Here is a 22,049-nt window from a genome sequence, read left to right as displayed (position 1 = left end):
AGCTGTCATGCAGACAAGCTGATCTGCCATTCTTGTATGGGAGCAACTCCAAATGTATAACTGGGTAAAAAGTGACAAGTTTGGAAGTTTTTTAATAGCAATAAAACCCAATCTTTTTAACTACCTAATGCATGCAAAACACGGTTCTGTTACTTAATTACTGTATACCATTAATTGATGCAGTTTGCACACATACTATCATTAAGACAGTTTGAAGTCAGTTTTCAGGATTTCAGAATAGTGTGATGGTAGCTGGGAAGAAAATAGCTAACTGAGTAGGTATAATGTTACAGTACTTTGAGCCTTATATCTTCGAAGTTAGATGTTTTCCAGAGATCAGTTCTTTGCAAACCCCCTATACTCTCCATTGGAGAGCTGCACAAAAGAGTGTACATCTCTGTTTAGCCCTGTAGGATTTAATAGCAGGTAGCAACAATAACTGTGGTTTCCATGGTAACCCACTCTGCCATTCTCCTTTACTGCATTGTGCATGTGCAGTGAGGCTATTTTGATGTAAATGGGTGCAGCCCAAAGAGCTTTTGTAATGATAAAAAGTACTGCTGTTCAACATGAGAGAAGCAAGATCCCGACAACTTGCCTTCACTTTTACAATTTGAAATGTAGCTGGCAGAAGACTTTTAAGGAATTTATTTTAAACTAATTACACTACATTCCCATCTTATCTCCCAATACGAAAGACACTGGCTTCTTGTTAAATTATTTGTCTCATTTTATAACTAAGTTTTTGTTTAGTAATGCAGTAGACGTGCCGCAGCAGAATAAGCTTTTTTCTATTTTTGTGTTGTTTTTTTTTTTTTTTCTGCCTGCTTTGATTTCCAAAGAAAAAGTATTGATGGGGTTATTTAATAATGTATGTACTGATGTAGTGTTATCCACTACATTTAATTTTGAATTGTAGATTTCAAAGAAATATATGCAAGTATAATATTTTACAGTTTTTCATTACATTTTATTTTGTGTAGACTTTCAGTTACTTTCTGATACATTGTAGCTCAGTCAGCTTAATCTTTGAAGAAATAAATTATGTTTTGAACAAATTGATGAGACAAGCTGGGGCTGTATGGAAGTTATTAACTTCCCATACAAATGTGTTTGTGATAGCTATTCCACGGCTACCTTTCCCAGCTATGAAACCAGTCTTCAGTTTTCTACAGATTTGTATTCATATGCCATATCTAGTTCTTGCCAGTTACCAATCAGTCTAAAATGTCACAGAAAATGGCAGTGTGCAGAGAAATTGAATGCAGGCTAATAATGGCAGAGTGCAGTGTTGGCAAGGAAACAAGATGTTTCCATGGTGATTAATACATTACCTGGGTTACTTAATTTACTGAATGCGCCAAACTGTTTCTTTCATTCCAGCCAGTTTCAACAGTGATTGGATTATTCGCTTCTCTTACACAGTCAATAGCAAGAGATGAACACATAGTTTAAGCTTTATTTAAATATATTACTTAAGAATTAACAATGTTCATAAAATAAATTAATTGGACAGAATTTATTTACATATTAACAGTAACACCAGAAAAAAAAAAGCTTTTCCAACAAATAAAATCAATTACGATGGCCCTTTTATATTCCTGTGGAATATTTTTGACCAGCATCTCGAGGAGGTCTTGAAGAAGGAGATTTATTTTCTCTTTAAATGGTTACATTTATAATGCTGCAGAAGGCCCAGCTCAGCCTTTGAAGTTGCTTCCACATTAAGAACTGATGGTTGAGTTTTGTGGTGTTGCGTCTGCCTCTGTGTAGGAAGCCTCTTCTGAAATTATCGCTTCAAGAGCCAGCTGCGGATTGTTTGTGATCCAGTGAAAAATGGGTTGGCACATTTTAGTCTCTTCCTTAATGTTCTTCACCCACTTTTTGGCATGTCTGCTCCGCCTCCTGTCCTTTTTCCACTGGAGAAGTGAACAGGACAGCACTACAATAAGAAGACTGACTCCCAAAACTAAGAAGTAGATAACAGGCCAACCTAAACAAGAAAAGCAAACAAATACACGTTTATAAATAAATAAAAAAACCAACAACTCAGGATGTAATGGACGGTAGTCAGCATGCAGTTTTCAATTCTATTATTCACAGTGACCTCTTAATGTTTTATAACTAGCGCGATGATTAAGTGTAATTACAATTATGCTGCTGTTTATGTCAGCTTTTCAAAAGTACCAAGTAACAAAAACTATGATAATTGTGGGCAATTATTTAACACTAATACTTTAAAAGCTGCTACAATGAGAGCAGGGCCATAATTAAAATGTGATCCGAGGGCAAATTAAAATAGTCGCTGGTGGCTCATGCCTTTTATTTGTTGTATATCACGTATCTCATATGATGCTGATATTGAGTATATTTTGTATTTAAAAACTGGTGAAATTTAAAGCCCAATATGTTCTTTTTTTTTTTTTTTTTTTTTTTTTACTTATAGCTTATATAATTAATTTATTGAATGGAAAAAAATATATATGTTTGCGTTGCGCTGTTAAAATGCTTTCTTTTAAATTGATACAGGAATGTAAAATGCAGTTTTTGTAATATCTTTTGTAGATAAACAAGCACTATAGAAATAAAACAAAGTACTAAAAACTAAGGAAGCAAGTTGTTTATTTTTAAACAGTTCAGGCTTAAGCATAAAAATAATGTAAACTTAAAAAAAAAAATACTTACTGATATGAAGACTCATTTTAAGAAATCAGAGTTAATTCTGATAGTAATCTTTGTTGCAATTTCTGATATTAACAGAATGATGGATGCTGTCGGTTGCCAAGAGATGTAAACATTCTCCCTAAATTTGCATAGTTTGAATCATTCTGATGACATGGAATATTGATTCTAGAATCAGAATCTTTTACAGATGAAAGAAAAGGTTTATTATTTATTTATTTCTTTATATACAGTGCTCCCCTCTTATAAGGCAGCCCTTTATACTGTCAAACAGGTTATAAGGTGGTACAGTCATGGCTCCCATTTCTCCCATAATGCCATTACACTTGCACTAGTATTCTAGTTATAAGGCGGAACACAAATAGCATGGTCTCTTAACTCTGGCTCCAGGCGACACATTTAAAATGTACATTTAAAATGTCATTTCACCTTTTACAAAGATGAGTTCACAGAAAAGGCTGTTACAGAGAAGATCCAAGTACATTTCCGAGGTTAAGGAATTGTTTTTCGTTCTTTTCCAATTGGCAGGCGTTTGGTGGCTTATGGGAAATGATTGTTGCTGGTTCACACGTTGACAGTTGTTAATTAAGTGATTAAGTGGAGCAAACAACTATACAGATCTATACACAACAAACAGACACATTGGAAACTTGTGTGCCTCAGTTATCTGACTATTGTGTTGTTTTTAGGCACATCTGTAGTAGCCCCGAATCAGAACCTTTGCTCCTCGGTCAGCTTTTGGAGCTCCGTGCCCCCCTCTGAGAGCAGCTGGACAACACACTCCGAGGATCCCAGCTTTCTCAGCATCAACCCATCCTACACCGACCTGCAGTCAAATAACAGTGAGGACCAGCAGAGCAGTGGCATGTCAAGAGCTGAGTCACCAAGTAAGTGTTAATACTGTGATGTGAAACAGATTGTGAAATGAATACTTTTCACCATACAGTGTGTGCTTAGGCCATAGACACATTTTTTTTTTAATTTTTAGGATACGTAAGGTGTCCTAACTGAACCTTAATCACCTGCATGACAATTGAAAGTAGCGACAATTGCTGTATCAGCTGGTAATGACTGTGGAGGGCATCAGTGCTAATATAAAGTTGTTGTGTATGAAGACATGTAGGTTATATTTTGAACTGCATCACTGATGCTTAATGGAATTTTAAAGCAAGTTACTGGGAACCTGATTGATTGGGGTTTATAGTGATAGCAGCAAGGTGACAGGAGCAGTGTGTCTTTTAATATTTATTTTTAATTTAGGCCGATTTGACCTTACAGAATGTGAACAGACCCCCACTTCCTACATAGAGATGTTAATGTTTGTCATCTGGTTTAACAAGGCCACAAGGAGTTTACAGGAATTGTCAGTTCCTGAAAGGTGGTCATTTGACCTAATTATACTTCACCCGTTTAACTGCAAATGTCTGGAGTTTGGAGCCTTGTAGAAATATCACTAGTTGGAGCCTAAATGTGTTTTTAAAAATCCATTATATTTATACTGATTCCACTTGCTTGCCAGTTTAATATTAAAAAGGGGGTTCTACTTGCTGTTTTGAACCTGTTTTTTTCTAAACTTGACATTTGTTCCCTCATCTTTCTCACTGTGCTAAGTTTGAAATAGTTGCTTGAGTTAATTTTACCCATACCAATTAAGATTTTAATAAACCTCAATGATATCCTCTTACTCGGCTGAGCCATAACATTTCCATAAATATAGTCATTGTAATCATCAATTCAGGCTAGTGGAGCTCCAGGGCTGAAGGAATATGGCTTGGGATATAACTGGAGACAAGCTTACGATAAAGCGCTTTGGATTCTGACAAAGGAATTTCAGTCAGTTGTCTGAATAGACCATTTCACAGGGGAATTGAGGGAGGGTGTGGTAATGGGTTTTGTGGACAATATTGCTTTGTGTTTGCTGGGATGAGTACCATTTCCCTGCCTGCTTTGGACACATTTGATAATTAGGAAAGTGAAACACCTTTTTAACCGTTCATATCGTAGTAGGTAATAGCACACATCATCCACATTTTCACAGTAGTTACTGTAGAATACAGTTAGTGCTGTAGTGTCAATGTGCAGAGTTGCAGCCAAATATAAATATACAGTGTCAGTATGCTGCCAGGGAATTGGTTGTAATGAGATAACAACCCCCATGTGACTGTGACTATGCTTCAGGTTTCTAATCCATCAAGTGTATGCAATGGATCTAGTTTAAACTGAAGAAAAAAAAAAAGCCATCCCCATGGCAACCATGGAGACTACCACAGGAGAGTAAAGTAAAAAACAAAAATGTCTAGATTTATTCAAGTATCCAAGAATAAAAAGGAAAATAATAGAACTTAAAAAATAAATTATTGCTTAATTGTACACCAGCCCAACCTTTACAGCCAATCAGATTGCTCCGTTGTCATAGGGTATGTCATGATAAGTTATAAGGCTATGTCACGATAAATTATAACAATTTTGAATATTTACCTCTTTGTGTAATTATTGCTTAACCACCCTCACATTCCTGGTGATGAATTATTTGTGTGCAGGATATATTTGTTTGTGTGTTTATTTATCTTGCATACTGTAATATACTAAATTGAATGTGTTTAGTGAAGTTAACATATCTTTAAAACATTATATGAGCGATCAGGCGTGAAGCGTTTTCTAGTTATTTTTATGAATACCATCTGAAATTTCTACACTAAAAAGGCTGTGTTTCTATATTGTGAAATACATTTACCACTCAGTGAGAGTTTGACCCTTCAAGCAATAGCAAACACAGGCTTTATGAAATGTTAAATGTTCAAAGGCACGGTAATGAAAAAATCATTTGACATAATTTCTTTGTCAGCAGTGACTCGAGGAGCTAGAGGCCATTGTTGATTGAGTGCAGAAAAGCTGTCTGCTGAATGCATTTTGACGTTTTTCCCATTTAGCTCAGTCTTATTAAAATATCTAGTTGCAAATATTGCTTTACCAGTAAATCCAAGATTGAGGCTTCAGGTCATGTTTAGGTTCTTCCTCTAGTTTTTTTACTCTTACAGTAGCTCCAGTTGACTAATATCGCATGACTTTTTAACTTCCAGAAAATCATTACATGGGGAGAGTGCGCACTTTTATTAATACACAAGATCGTGTAAAGTGTTTGTTCAAAAAATAAATATTAAATAAATAAAATTGAATGAACACGTTTTTACCACTTGCTCAGTACATTCGGAGTTGAGTTTCCCCAATAAGCATTTTCCTGTATGTTCTTTGTTATATAACTCAAACCCACACACTCTTTGAACCATGCAGAGCTGTGACAGTTTAGGAAAGATACCGCCACTCAAAACTGCTGACTGCTCCTGTAGAATAAGAAAAATAGACCAGTAATCTCATGAACTGTCTTTTAATTAATTAGCCATGCTAGGGTAGTATTCTAGCGATGAAACAGTGGTACTGTATACATTGTCATGTTCAAAAGGTCAACATTGGTCTCAACCAGCTGACAAAAGTGCTTTTACAGTACTTTTAAGGCTGTGATAAACTAAACCTCAGTTTATTCTAATTAACTTTGTTTTTTTTTGTTTTTTTTACATATAAAGGTTCTAGAGACTTTCAATTTGAAAACATTTCAGATTAAATACTGAAAGTACAGCCTGTGTACTGCTACCTGCTTTCTTTATAAGAGTTGTTAAAAACAACACTGACTAAAAACCTAACCTTGTTCTTTAGCCACTTGGTCAAATACATTTGTGACTAGCAATACACTGGATAACTGTATCTGGTAGACTTACCCTTGGAGGTCTCTCTTCATATTTTAATCAGTTTTTTTGTGTCTGAAAAGGTTTCCATGGAGACTAGCTTAGAGGTAAAAGAATTTGACAGGTTCTATTTATTACTGTACATTGTTAAAAACACCACCCAGGGCTGACAGTAGAGAAGTATTGGTGGTCTCCGTGTTATTTCAAACAGCTGTGGATTTGGTAGACCACTGGTGTGTCTCAGAACAAAGCTTAATTTTAGTTTAGAAGTCGTGTTTTCCCTTTTTAAGGTTTTGACCACAGTGTGGTATAAAAACAAAGGAATTGCAATGACAGCATTTGATTTCACTGAGCCACGAGCAGCACTTGTGTCAGGTGAGAATCCAGTTAGAAGAAAAGTTACAGTCACACATATTCTGTTTATATCACCCTGTGCTTATTGCCATCTGAAATGGAAAGTCTAGATGTTATCACCTTCGTTTTTGGTTTTAGTCTCACGAAATGGTCCCACTGCACAGAATTGAACTGACTTCACTGTGCCTGGCTCTATTTGACTGAGGGCAGCATTGACAGCGAAATATATTAATTTCCCTCCTAAAACCTGACATCTGCAGTGCCTAGCTATAGGAACCAAGATGCAAGGTTCTTTTTAAGAACACTCTCCCTCCACTAATAAACTTTGATTGCTTCTCTGTGTGCGTTTCAAATGACTTCAAGTGGACTCACCAGCTGTTTGCATATTCATTTAGCAGCTGTTCTCACATTTGCTATATCAAACTGTGCAAGTGTGTAAAGAATAACAGTGTGTCTTGTCTGTTTGCTTCCATTACAGGTGCAATCTTACAATACAACTGTTTTCCATTTTTTAAGATGGGTGGTCTTCTCAAGAACATACTATGTTGGTTGCAACTATGAAAAGAATAACCTTTTCAATGTGCGTCTGGTGGGAATAAGAATATCTCATTCTGTTTTTGTTTCTGAACCCCACAACTGATTAGCAATTAAATAAGCCGTTTAATAAGTATTTTAAGCTTGAGTGAGCCATGAGCTAATTCTTTCATACCTTAGTGGGCAGCAAACATTAATCAGTGATGTATCCAGATTGGACAAGTTGTAAAATGGGGCAGTTCTACTTCTTTTGGATTGGCTTTTGTGAAGGTGGTTAAAACCGGGTTCCAAATGCTGGGGCCTCCTTGAAGCGCCTGCCTGTCTGCCTGACGAGTCCAGTCTCCTCTAACCTTTTTTATTTGGGACCTTTTAGCTGGTCATTCCGACATACCGATCTTCCGTAATGGTTTTCTGTCCTGTCAAGTTTCCCTGTAACCGGGAGTCCTTTTCAGTATTCCTTTGAGCTATTAGAATGCCAGTTTGAAAAAGAATTGTATTTCAAAGGGTACAGTTTTACATCACATGTTTTAGAACCGTACAGCATGTGTTTAAGATCTGTATCATAAAGATTGTTTAACAAGATCATAGTTTTCCCTTGAGCACTTCATTTTTGTTTTCCTCCACATGCATTAGGACTGCTTTCATTATAAACAAATAAGGTAAGCCAGTTGTGTCTTCCTACACAAACCAGAACTGTTTCAAATACTTACTAATCTATACATGCTCTGAAAGATGTGTATTTTTTTATATATTTGTGTCTATTGGTTGTTAATCAGACAGCCTGGCTGTAGCAGGGTCAGTAACTTTAATGGTGATGTTTATGGTACAGGTCCAAAAATGGGAGATGAGTGGGTGAAAGTATTGTGAAATATTGAATTCTTTAATTAATTTATGTGTGGCCATGAGGCATGAACAGAACAATACTAACACATCTATTGGGGAAAACTAATGCTGGATTAGAACAATAACACAAAACAAACACAGTTCATGGTTCAATTGTGTCCAGTACAAGCCTGAATTATCGCATGCCTCTCTATCTATAAATGCATGAACATCTTCTCTATGTATCTCATTGTGCTCTAAGCCCCCCCCCAATTGTTATCTAGAGGAAATGGCTCTATTTTACACTATATTGTGCAATGGGCTGAATTGTAACCGTGGCATGGTATTTATTGAACCTGTTTTAGTGAAAGAAGCATAGAGAGAATTTATATTCTGGGATCGATACAACCATTTGATCTTGAGCATCCAGTTCTTCTAACGCATACCCTGTCTGTTGGTTTCCAATAGTGTCTGCTTTCTCTGGTACAGCTGCTGCTGCCAATTGCCAAGAGGTCGGCAGTTCAAGTAAAGGGCCGTGATTCAGTGAAGCTTTAAACAAACAAACAATTAAATAAACGACATCCTCCTAGGATGTTATGCCTTTTTAGCAGTTTTTGGTTAATAAACCCAAGTAGCACCTGTTTGTGTCGATTAATTAACTGAAGCCACAGACATTCTGTTAATCTTGGAGCGGTGTTCTTTTCTGAATGCGTGACAGTTTGTCTGTGATTAACTGCAGCTCAGAACTTGTGGACTTTTCTATCTGTCTGCACTTTGCTCAGATATCATCAGCTTGGAGCCAAGAATCCTGAATAACTGGAAAAATCACTTAAACCCCACTCTGTATACAACACAACACCATGCTAGTGTGTAACAAGAGTTTTTGGCTGAAGGTTTTCAGTCGTTCACTACACCTGAGGTGAACATTTCACCCTTCAGAGCAGTCAGTGGTGTTGCTTTGTTTAGTTGTTAAGGGTCAAGGGTTGTTGTTGCTATGCTGTAAGAAGAAATTCAGGCTGCATGTGAGCAAACTGGAAACCACTGTTGTACAAAACAGTTACCAGTATGTATTTTCTGTTTCACATAGACATTTTAACAGTAAGTCACCTTCAGATATATCTTCCTGTCTTTTGTGCTGTGTGCAGAATGTAAAAACAGCAGCAACAACAAAGAGCTGCTGGAAAAGAGTCCTACACTGTCTATTATACCAGCACCTTTCAGGCCATTTATAGAAAAATAATCTGTTTAAGCTGCAACTGAGGCGAACAGAAGACTTAAGGTCAAGGTAATGATTGTGTAATGAGAGTGGAATCTGTTCCTCTGAATGTTAAAGTCTGGTTCAGATAGAGCTCAGTGTGCAGAACGTCTGGCGAGCTGAATGGTTTCCTTAAAGCTTTGCTTTTTGAGTTGAGAGAGCCAGGCTGTTTACTCCATGACATTGTAGTGTGAGTGACAGTACAGCTGTGTGGTGGGAACAAAATCAGTCTGTGTGCAGTTCGGAAAACAGAAAGCAGAACTAATGAAACAAACAGGTGGGGGTGAATCTCGCCAGCAGGATTCAGTTTTATTGACTGGATGGGAGCGACTATACTCCGAAAACCGTGGTTCCTAACAGATGTGGTTCTGGCAAGAGTATCACACAGCAACAGTATGCTGATGACAATGGTATAAAATACTTTGTCAGCAGTTTCAGTTTTCATCACAGACTGGGCGTTTCTGGCGTGAATGCATATGCTGTATTTTACTTACCATAATAACCAAGGATGACGCTATCAAAGTTGATTTAAATGTACTGTGGATATACAGTGGAGTATATGAATACTGTGATTGCCAGTGTTCTGTGGGAGAATGTCCGTGATACACTACTACATGAATTAATATACACCACTAAACAAAATCTGGCTTGCAGTTACGCCTTTGAGATTCTACATGCTTTAAAACCAGAAAGTCTGTATTGTGTGAATCTCTTTGTTTGCAGCCCCCTTTAAATATTTACATTTCATGACATTCTTCTGTTTCCATCCTTTTAATGCACAATGGAGTCACAGTCTAATTAGAATTTATTTTATTTTTTTTTTTATTTGCATGCAGACTGTCAGGCAGTCGGTCTCTAGGATCCACTTTGACACTGTTTAAGTTGTTGCATGGCATTGCATTTGTGCGCAGTGTTTGCATTGTGATGCCACTTGCATAGAGCTGCATGATCAATAATTTAGAACACCTGTTTCAGAAGAGGAAAATAAGGGAGGACCACTGCAGTATGCTTTACAACAAAATATGAAGGTTAGAGGGTGTCTTTTGAAACTTTAGTAGACCTGTGCTTCTCCCAGTTCTGGGATAACTAATTCAATAGTTTCAGTGTCTTGTACTGAAAATATATATATATATATATATATATATATATATATATATATATATATATATATATATATATATATATATATATATATATATATATATATTCTGATATATATCAATACATGTATCAGATAGTTTACAGGTCTGGAGGGAAGTTTTCATTCATGTACCTGTCCTATACAGGTCTGCAGTAAAAAAAAAAATAATAATGCACGTAACTTTTCAGGTTATTTTTACAATAACCATTTTCTATGACTCGCTTTGCATTCAGATGAACATCGAAAGGACTGTAAATAAAACTGGATAGCTCCATGACGACTGCAGTGACTTTACTGAGTCAATAAAGTGTGTACCAGGAAGTTAAAACTCCCACACAGGCAGTATATCTCTCTCCCTCTCCCTGTCTGTTCTGTCTTTTTGATTGTTAGCTGTGACCTCTCTCTCTCTCTCTCTCTCTCTCTCTCGGTGTGCCACATCTGTAAAGTCTATTAACCTGCATAGTTAGGGATCAGCCGTTCCCCAGACAAGCAGCCACAAGTTCTGCTCAAGCATGCATAGTGCCTACTTCATCACGTGACACCCTCAAAAACCATGGTGCTGGGAGCTTACACACAGGAAAATCAGCTCCATAATCATCAGGCATCAAACTGTACTTCTCCTTTTTCTTCTTGGTAAGTTTCTTTTTTTATAAACTACATTAATGAATGCCTGCAGAAAATGCTGTTCTCTTGATTTCACACAGCTCTAATAGTACTGGGTAGTTCTCAAGTTTATGTGAACTTGTAACATGATATATTGGCATCTTGAGTGCTAAGTTTTCCATATGAAAGAAAAGAACTAGCTTCTGTACTTCGATCTTGAGGCTAAAATAGCGTGGAAATCTTTCGTTTGTGTGAAATGCAAAAATCCACGTTGTCTTGCTCTAATTTCTTCTCTGATTTAATGTCTGTATTCTTTTTTTTAGTTTAGTGATCTTCTTATCCTTTGTGCTGTATGTTAATAAAGGCTTCCATTTACAGAACTGTAGATTGAACACAAGTATGTATTATTTTCTGTTTGAAATGCTGTATTCAAGCTCCATGGAAATATATACACCAATTTTTTCTTAAGATTTACATCTTGGAGTTCTGCTGTTTAAAAAATAGTTTCAGTACAATGCTATTGAGTTTTTGAGTATTGAACTTAATCGTAAATCAAATCTGTGAGCCTGCTTTTTTTGTATAAACTCTGATTTATAATACTGTTTAAAAAGGAACAGGTCTCGTTCTGGTCTGACCAGCTCTTCAGTTTGTAAATAGAGGGATTGTGGGACTCTGTAGGAGTGGAATGAATGTAGAAATGTGTACATATTAACTCTACAGTTCCTGGTAAAAAGAGCCTCACTGAAGTAGCAGGTGGATACAATGTATTAGGATTTAGACTAGGAAAGCCTTCCTTTAAAAATTCTATTACATTTTAAACAGACAGCAGAAGGCATCTTAATTGAGAACGGCGATTGTTACATTCAAAGCTGTCAGCTTCATCCGTTAGAATGAAATGGCATTCACATGGCAGAAGTATACACTGGGTGAAGCTGTGCTGAATAAAGCCCATTCTGTGCATATAATTTAGTTCTAAGAATATACAGCATTGCATTAATGTAATACTTTGTGGCCTTAAGCTGTCTTTATGATGTTTTTGCCATTAATTGGAATGAACATGTTTGAGGCAAAGCACTCGTCTACACCTGGCTATAAAAGTGAGATTAGACACTCAGTAGACATGTATGTACAGAACTACTCCTGGTCAGTCGTCTAAATATTTCTGTAATAATAAATCTCCAGTTGTTACTATATGGTTAACTCACATAGTAAAATGCTTTAACATGAGTTAAGTGTAGACAACAGCCAATTAAATCACAGTAATCAATGGTAAATGCAAAGTATAACTGGAGGAAAAGCCTAGGAAAACTTTTAGAAAGGTTTGGCTTTTTATTAAGCACTTGAGGGGCAGCCTCCTGTTTAACTGATCTTGAAGTGTATTTCGTTGTTAATACTGATTACATACAGTATGCGCTGCTGGGAAGGTGTATTTGACTGGCTCAGATATACTAACGTTTACCCAAAGTTTCTAGAACAGTGTCTACCCAAGAGACATGCAATGCTGATCACGTCGTTTCCTGTGATTTGGAAAGGTCACCTCTGCTTGGTACCTGTGTTCAATGAAAACAACTCTGTGGCCAGTTGTAGATAAATGCTGCCTTGTTTTCCACCGTGGCTGAGTATAAATGTGATTGTCAAGTCGTTGTCACGACGAGACCTCAATGCAGCGTGTTAGTAGCAGCCATCAGGTACTTATACAAGTTTGCTTTCCCTGAGTGTCAGCGTCTGATGCTAGAAGCGTTACATGCTAAACTGAAAACTTTACATGTTAGACTGAAATTAAATATTGGATTTTACAAAGTGTCGGAGAAGGAATAGCTTCTGAAAAGTTAAAAGGATTGTAGGATAGTATTGGTTAGCAAAAGGCATAGTTACTACCCACGGGGTACCAGGCACCAGGAAGACATTAACATCGAACATGTGGTGCTTTATACTGTATATGAGTTCCATAGATTATCTCCCATGATACACACACACCTGGCCATTTTCATGTTTACAGTATATGTTTAGTATACATACACACATATATACATATATATATATATATATATATATATATATATATATATATATAAAATATATATATATATATATAGAGAGAGAGAGAGAGAGAGAAGAGAGAGAGAGAGAGAGAGAGAGAGAGAGAGAGAGAGAGAGAGATTTTATCCTTTTTACTATGGCAGTTTAAGGTAATAAGGATAATTTTATTTTAAAAGTAGAATACAGGAAACTTGAATTAAACTGAATAATTTTTCCTTTCACTTGAATTAATCCCAAGGGAGCTTTGGTGTTACACTTAGTCAGAGACAGGAGCGATCACGTTTTAAAATCAAAGAGAATAGCATTACTTTTCGAATTGCATGGCACCACAGGCCAGTAATTTCAGATCAGTTTCAAAATGGCCAGTTTATTATAGGCAATGTGAGTAGTATCCACACAGTTACTCAGTATTTACTTTTCTAGGGGACTGAGTTGCTGTGCTTTTAGTGTGTGGTAGAAAGAACAGGCAGTTCACTGTCATTTCCACCCTGCCAGCCTGTCTCCTTCCATCTGAGTGTGAATATGAGGCAGCTGCAAAGCTCTGAGTCTAGCAAGGGCTAGAGCAAAGCCAAAAGTAAGGCATGATTCTTTTGTAGTTGTAAATGGCACCTGTATAAGGGAACAGCAGAGATTGGAAGTGACACTAAGTGGGATAAAAGTCTTGTAATTGTTCTTAGTCGTACACATATCTTAAAGTAGGACTGCTCTGAAGTTTAATCAAGTAATAAACAAAATTGATTTTTAAAGAAAATGGCTATAGCAATAAAGTATTGATTTTACTAGTACTGTATCCATTATTAATCCATCCATATGTCCCATCTTGAGAAGAGCTTATTCAGTTGTGATTAAACTTGTATAGGACATTTGTTAGCACAGTGACCTGCAGCTTCCTTGGTTACCCAGCCAATAGAAAATATCTAGAGGGAAAGGTAAAGACAAACTTGCTGCCTGGCAAGCGAGAGAGGTGGTCAATCTGAGATCTTGTTCAGGCTTCCGGAGAAAATATACACTTTATTGTTTTGTCTGTTAAACAGCTCATAAATCATGGTGCGCTAGAACATGGATATGTAGCAAACACTTAAAATAAGGAGTGTGTTCAGCGCTTCTGAGCTTTTCATGGTTGGGGTAGGAGCATTTTATCCTTTCCCTCTCTATTACAGTGGTTTTTGGTTTTTTTTAAGTTTTATTTATAGATAGAAATTGCAAGATATAAACAGTTTAGCCACAATCTTTCCATAGAGTTGCCATAGGCTGTAACTAACATTTTTTAACTGTGGTTCATTTTAGAGCTGGAACACATCCAGTACGATCACAAACCGGCCCCCCTGATGCTAAGTTGTCTGCTTAAAAGTGCCTGGGAAGATAAGATGACAGTTTATGTTAGGTTATTTTACTCTACGTGTTTAAAAACTATATCAGAGACAACTGAAGCTTCCAGTACCTTCTACACTACATTGTTGTGTGGCAACGTGGGGAAGACATAGCAGAAATCTAATTTATTATTTGAAGCTTTCCAATCAAATTAAATGTTTTGTCTTAGAAAAGAAAAAGAAAAAAAATACTTGGGCTTCATCATAATGCCATTTGCACTGTAAATATGAGAGTATTAGTTGACATTTTAAGGATGGAAACCAAGGTCTGTTGTGATTTGAAATATGGATTAAAAAGAGGTGGTCTTTTTTTGGAATATCTCATATTGAGCTTTTACAAGTTCTATAAATTGTGCAGAAACCATACCAGATCACGTGATAAAGCTGTGAACTGTGTGATGTGCCTATTGCTCATACAAACGTAAAATGCAAAAGGGGATCTGCATTACACTGTTTGTTTTTCCACCCATCTTTAGTAAACCCAGAAATAATTAGTTTTGCTGACTTTTTTGTGGTCACCTTGGTGCACAGTAATTGACTGTCTAATGTTTGCCAAATAATTAACCCTGTAATACCCAAGCATTTTTTTTAAATGAGAAAAGCTACATGTACTTTATGTATGTAACTAGACTTTTTTTTCTGTCCGGCAGCACATAATGTACTGCATATAGAAATCCTGGTTTATGAGGCTGTATTTTTATATATATATATATATATAGATATATCCTGTATATATATAAATATATATCATATAGTATATGATGGGGTATTTGTTCAGCTGGCAGTCTGTGAGTTTAATCCGTCTTGTTGTGCTGTTTGGAACGATGCCATGTCTAGAAACAACTTCATTCCCCTTGATTTGGACATCATTAAAACCTATCCTGCATATTGGTGTCCCTGAAACAAAAGCCAAAACGCTGACATGAGTCACCACTGACTGGCGCAAGATTCAGTTATCCCCTTTGGCCACCACACCACAAAACTCATCCCTAACTTCTATGGATATCTCGTCCTTCAAGTAATTTGAAGGACGCAAATATGTGTCCACATCCAGTGGCAGACTCATCAACACATTCTGAACCGCTGATATAAAACTCAAAAAATCTTTGTAATTTTTTGTTCCAAGTTTAACAATTTGTTCCATTACAGGTGTGTGAACTACTGCTACCTTTGGCTGATATTTCTTTTTTTCCTTGTAAGTTACATGGACTATCCGTATTGTGTGAATTTTCCCATTTTCATCAAAGGTTTGTAGCTTGGGCTCTGATAACCCGTGGCTGGCATTCAACTGAATCGTCTTAAAAGGCTTTGCCAATCCTTTTTCATAATAAAGTTGTAAGCAACCGGCCTCTGTCAGTTTCACATGAATAGAAATCCTGGTTTATGAGACTGGATTTAAAAAAATATTTATATATATACATATATTTCATCCACGTATTTGTTCAACTGGCAGTCTCTGAGTTTAATCCATATATATATATATATATATATGGATTATATATGAGAGAGAGAGAGAGAGAGGGGTGGCTAAGCATTGTATCGTGTGTGATACAAAAATGGTAATTACAGGGTTAATTAATGCATGCCGCTTTATATTGAATGGTTCCAACTGTTAGTCGATACTATAATTATTGCTATCTGTACTGTGCAGTACAGTAAAGACGTTTTGCATGCTGTCGTGTTTCTACAGCAGCTGTATTTTGGTGATAGATCAGTTATCCCATGTGATCTCACTGCCCCACCCAACAAGGCTCCCAAGTAAGAGGAGAGAATCTGCTGTCTTTGTTGTTGGTTTGTTTTTTTCCATTTTTACTCTGTCATTATAAAGTAGCAACTGGTGACAGATTCACAACCACAGTTCTTTCAAAAGTTAACCAACTGGAAAAATGTTTTAGTTCAAAGTGAAATATAGGCATAGTGGACTATTTTTATATGCTGGACTGGTTAACTCTGTTAACTTCTACCCTCTCTATTATTTTATAGATTCTTCTGTCTTTCAAGATGATGAAGATATAAACATGGATGCAGTTAACTGGCTTCAAATCGATAAACAAATGAATGGACAGTCAGACAGAAAAACAACCCGCTTTGCAAGTTGGGTTACCTTCGATGACGATGAGGACTCCTGCTTTCTTCCTTCTCCAAAACCTTTAAAGGTTAACAACTTCAGCCATGCTCCCACTCAAGACTCCAATAGTAACTTGATTATCTCTGAGGGACATTCGCTAAAGACAGAGGTGACGAGGAACTTGTTTGATTTGGCTCCGGAAAAGACCAATTATGTTTTCACTCCCGACAGTCCTCCAGCTAATACCAGAACACCATGCAGTAAGATAAATCCATTTTTGGATAGCAAACTTTTGGATGTTCAGCCATCACCCATTAACCCTTTCAGTGCCTACTTTGATAAGCAAGAGCCCCTGCTTGTTGATACGTCAGAGAACAATGGACCAGGGAGTCCTCAGGTGTATTCATTCAGCTCTCCCTTTCTCACTGAAGGAGTCGATGTCAAAACAGACTCCGTCCTGCTTTTCTCTCCTGTTTTTGATACCAGCATCCAAGAGGACAGGTTCAATAATGTTCCTGAAAATCAAACCTTAGAGCAATTGAAGCAGATGCAAATTGCAGATCTAGATGAAGCAGATAATCCTACCATGCCTGGTGAACCCATAGATTCTGATGAGCTTGATGAACCACCTTTTGTGCCATCCCACTTGGAGCCTAGAGATGGTTGGCCAATGATGCTAAGGATACCTGAAAAGAAGAGCATGATGTCATCCAGGCACTGGGGAGTGATTCATGTGAAACTGACAGAGGCCGGTTGCTTACAACTTTATTATGAAAAAGGATTGGCAAAGCCTTTTAAGACGATTCAGTTGAATGCCAGCCACGGGTTATCAGAGCCCAAGCTACAAACCTTTGATGAAAATGGGAAAATTCACACAATACGGATAGACCATGTAACTTACAAGGAAAAAAAGAAATATCAGCCAAAGGTAGCAGTAGTTCACACACCTGTAATGGAACAAATTGTTAAACTTGGAACAAAAAATTACAAAGATTTTTTGAGTTTTATATCAGCGGTTCAGAATGTGTTGATGAGTCTGCCACTGGATGTGGACACATATTTGCGTCCTTCGAATTACTTGGAGGACGAGATATCCATAGAAGTTAGGGATGAGTTTTGTGGTGTGGTGGCCAAAGGGGATAACCGAATCTTGCGCCAGTCAGTGGTGACTCATGTCAGCGTTTTGGCTTTTGTTTCAGGGACACCAATATGCAGGATAGGTTTTAATGATGTCCAAATCAAGGGGAATGAAGTTGTTTCTAGACATGACATCATTCCAAACAGCACAACAAGATGGATTAAGCTCAGAGACTGCCAGTTGAACAAATATGTGGATGAAAAGGAATTTGCAAATACGAGATCTATTGCGTTTGTTCCACCAAGCGCACACAGGTTTGAATTGATGCGCTTCAGGACAGCTTTTGCAGAAAAAACTCTGCCCTTTACTCTCAGGACCATAGCTACTGTCAAGGGAGCCGAGGTGGAGCTACAGTCTTGGTTAGTGATGTCATCAGGGTTTTCATCCAACCGGGATCCACTGACATTGATTCCCTGTGAAAACGTGATGATCCGCTACCCTGTTGCCAAAGCTCTGATGAAGAATTTCCGGCGGGAGAGTGTCACAGGAGAGAAGTCTTTGAAAGCCAAAATGAATAAAGGGGCAAGTTTTGGTTCCACCAGCACCTCCGGGTCAGAGCCTGTAATGCGAGTAACTTTGGGAACTGCCAAATATGAGCATGCTTTTAAGGCGGTGGTATGGAGGATAAACAGGCTTCCTGACAAAAACTCAGGTAGGAACCTTTTTTATTTATGTTATTTTATTTGTATGTGTTAATGCTGTGTTAATTATTACATGTGCTGTGTTATGGATGTTTAATGCTAATGAAGAGTAACCTCAACATTTGTTTATGGTCTGAAACTGTTTCCTGCCACTTCTAAAAAATAGTACAGATGGAAGGTTCCCTACTTGAAAATAGTTTAGACTGAAAGTTGATCTCAAATAAACAAGTCAATCACCTCCCACACTTCTAGTTCTTGTTTATCGTATCCTTGCTGTGCAGTGTTTCATGTGAGGTGTAACACAGAGTGATGGCGTTATTGTTTATTACACCCGCTTATTAAAATAGTGTCTTTTAAATAAATAGTTAGTGTACTCACGTGTCCCGTGGGCTAAAAATCTTAACGATAGCTGGCTATTGGTTTTGGTTTATTTAGACATGTTGTATTGACCACAGTTTCAGAATGATAGTTTTTTTAAATATAGGCAGCTGACTATGATTACTTGAGGTTTAGGGAGTTTTCCCTCACTGGCCTGTTTGTTGTTTTTTTTGTTTGCACCAACACAAAGCCTCCATTTTTACGAGTTTGCTTTAGTGTTTTGAAGCGACATTTGCCCCATGATTCTTTAGTATAATCAGATAAAACCAAAGTCCAAAGAACTGTGGCTTGATGAGTGGGTTATATGTGGGCTCACATTACAGCTGTGAAATATTTCCAATCAGGAGATGCTCAAATGCTTCTTTACAGGGCCATTTACAGAAGTGATGCTTTATGCAAACATATTTTCTAGAAATATATTTCAAAGGAATGATTTCCTTTCACTTTATAATTAAACCATTAGTAGCATTGACAGATCCTGTAATTGGTTGCTGTAAAATATACAGTGTGTTGATGTGATTCCAGGCAGGTATTGAAACAATTTAAACCATACTCTAGCCTCCTATAGATATAGCATATCCTGCATTTAAAATTCGTTTTCTATTCATGCTAGCATTGTATTCTTCCAATTTCCTTGAGGTAAAGTGACTATAATATTGGTTATTGGTTGTGCTATATTGAGTTTGACTTTTGTCATATATGTCAGATATTGGAGAGAACTAGAAAAACTACAGAAGATTAGTTGCCAATGGACAGAAACCTCTTTGAGTAACTGAAACACCTGTCACTAGAACGGCATCTTTATATATTTGAATTTGCTAAGGGCCTCTGAATTTGGTAACTTGTTTCAAGTGTTTCTGGTGTATTTCAGTTAATAGTTAGCCTGTAAGGGCTTTAAATAATGCAGCGGCAGGGTTTCCTCTCTCCCTATTAATTCATCACACAAAGCTTCACTGTCATCATGCATTAGCTCACAAAAATCACAGGCTTTCAAGTCCTTTCTGACCCAATCAATTCCACCTCACTTAACAAAGAGTGACAAGAATCTTTTTCTTTTTTCTCTAAATGGCGAACTCTCTTTCTAGGCATCTTGTGAATCATCGAACCACCGAAGACCACTCTCTCATTCTACTCGTTGAACAACAACATCTCTTAGGATTTTTGATTATTTATCAGTCTTTATTTTTTTGCTGTGCATGTTTGTTTCAGAAAGGCTGCTTGTAATCAGTTCCATTGCCACCCAAGCTTATTTTGGTATCCTTTGTCTGTATGCCTGAAAGAGTTTGCCTGTTTTCAGCATATCTGACATAGTAAAGCTTAATTGTCTGTCTATAAAATTAAACCTACATGAATTTTCCTGCCTGTAAAAGGAAAGGTCTCCTCACTTGATTAAAAGTGAAAATAAAGTGTGAAAAAAATGATACTTGGAAGAAAGTTGTTAATGAGAGGTAATAGTGTTTTTTTTAAAGCCTTGGTCAGTACCTTAACCAGCAGGATCTTTTATTACACAATATTATTCGTTTGATTAAGCAAGCTCCAATTGCTTTCCAATGGGCAGAACACAGTGTACTAAAATAATCCTTAGGCCTTACCTGAATTCCCTTGCCTAACCCTGCCCTGACTGTAGGCTCTATGTGCTCTTCGTAGCTTCAGGCCACCCTCACAGTTTCTTCTTTCATCTGGAGCTGGGCTCGGACCGGGAGGTGCACTCAATGTTTGCACGACACGTGGACGTGGAGTTCGACATGCCGGCAGCCTCAGCCTCCAGAGCCACTGTGCGCTCCCTGTCCGTTGGAGAGAAAAGCGACGTGAAGAAATGGGTCAGCTACAAAGCACATTACTGCTACCAGGTACTGTAATGCATTTCAAATTGTTTAAGCTTTACTAGGTCATAAGTATTGAAACACAAGTGTTTAATAATAGCAGTAGAAGTGTGTTTAAAAAGCAGATCCGGACAGAATAATTGTGTGTATGAAGAAGTACTGCGATGTTCTTGCAGTATCTTTGTTTTAGGGAGTGTGATTCGGGTTACAGTCCTGCATTCATTTAATAACCACGTACGTTCCAGTATAAACATAGGAGTGTTACAGTTCAAACAATAAGCAGCACTAATAATATATTATACCAAGTAAAAGCGAGTGACTGGATGTTTTGATAACATTAGTGCTGTTGGGGAATTTTGTGATTATGAAGTACTGGATTACAATGTATGTACTTTATAGGCACAATATCTGAAAACTGAATAATTTAAAATGTATCAAATAATATTTACAGTTTCAATTACTGAGACAGCTCCAGAGCAATCCCTAATAGCCAGCACTTTCATACTGGGGTGTTATGCTGTTACTTTTCTCTTGTTAATTACATTAGAATGGCTTTTGTAGTCAAAAAAAGGTTTGACACTTCTGCTCTGAAATCTTTTCTAGAAGCTTTGTTCCAAGCATGACAGTGTTAGTATAGCTTGTTCTTGGAGCATGGGTGTATTTCTTCATATGGAAATTTCTACTTGCTTTAAGCTGTTCAAATGCCCTAACTGGTCAACAGACTTGGACTTGCTTACACTGCCTGACAATTGCTGGGTATATTAAAAACAAACTGAAGCACTCATGTGTGGGACAGCTGACAATAATAACAGCTAAGACCGCAGTTCTCTGGGTCCTTCAGTGTTTGGGAGTGTGGACAGGCCTGTCATCATTCTTTGGCAGCACAGTGTGTTTACATACCCTGGCTTATCGCATTGCTTCTTACTCTCAATGCTCCCTGGTGGCGCAGGAGTTTTCTACAATCATAGATAATTGAAAATATATATGTTCGATGTAGTCTTTTGTTCAGCTGGATGTTTCTGTCTCAGCATCACTGTGATTCATTTGCCTGTTAGTCACTGCCTATGGAGTATTCCATTATCTTGGACTTAGCTGAGACTTGCTGTAAGTGTGTAGTGTCATGTTGGTTTCTGGTGAAGAGAATCTGAGGAGTGGACTCTAAATAGACTCTAAACTGCAGGTCTTTGTATAAGAAAAAAAATGTACTTATTCTTAGTAATAGTGCTATTTTCATATCCTTTTGGGGCAAAAATCACCTTGTTTCCTGTCCTCCAGTTCTGGTACTTTTCAATTTGATGGCACATGAGCGCCCCCTAATGGACACATTGCAATTTGCCTGAAGCTGGTCTTGTAATTCAATGCAGCGCTGAGACCCCAGATATCAGTGACATAAAAAAGGTGTCACAAAAATAATAAAATAACCATAATGATGATAAAAACATTATTATTATTATTACAGA

General features: G+C 37.3%; 1 protein-coding gene across 4 annotated transcripts in view; it reads left to right on the top strand.

Annotated features, from left to right (window-relative positions):
* Positions 1–22,049, top strand: part of ston2 (stonin 2) — a 32,980-nt gene that overhangs the window by 7,505 nt on the left and 3,426 nt on the right. For 2 of the 4 annotated variants that reach the window (XM_041265261.1, XM_041265262.1), the window contains 3 exons: positions 3,372–3,569; positions 16,525–18,399; positions 20,414–20,616. In XM_041265261.1, coding sequence (XP_041121195.1) covers positions 3,372–3,569; positions 16,525–18,399; positions 20,414–20,616 — 2,276 coding nt within the window. The other 2 variants (XM_041265264.1, XM_041265263.1) reach the window with 2 other exon arrangements.

Source organism: Polyodon spathula, chromosome 12 (assembly GCF_017654505.1).
Source record: "Polyodon spathula isolate WHYD16114869_AA chromosome 12, ASM1765450v1, whole genome shotgun sequence".
Taxonomy (NCBI): Eukaryota; Metazoa; Chordata; class Actinopteri; order Acipenseriformes; family Polyodontidae; genus Polyodon; species Polyodon spathula.
The sequence above is the reverse complement of the archived record's forward strand: the minus strand, read 5'-3'. Positions and strand labels throughout refer to the sequence as shown.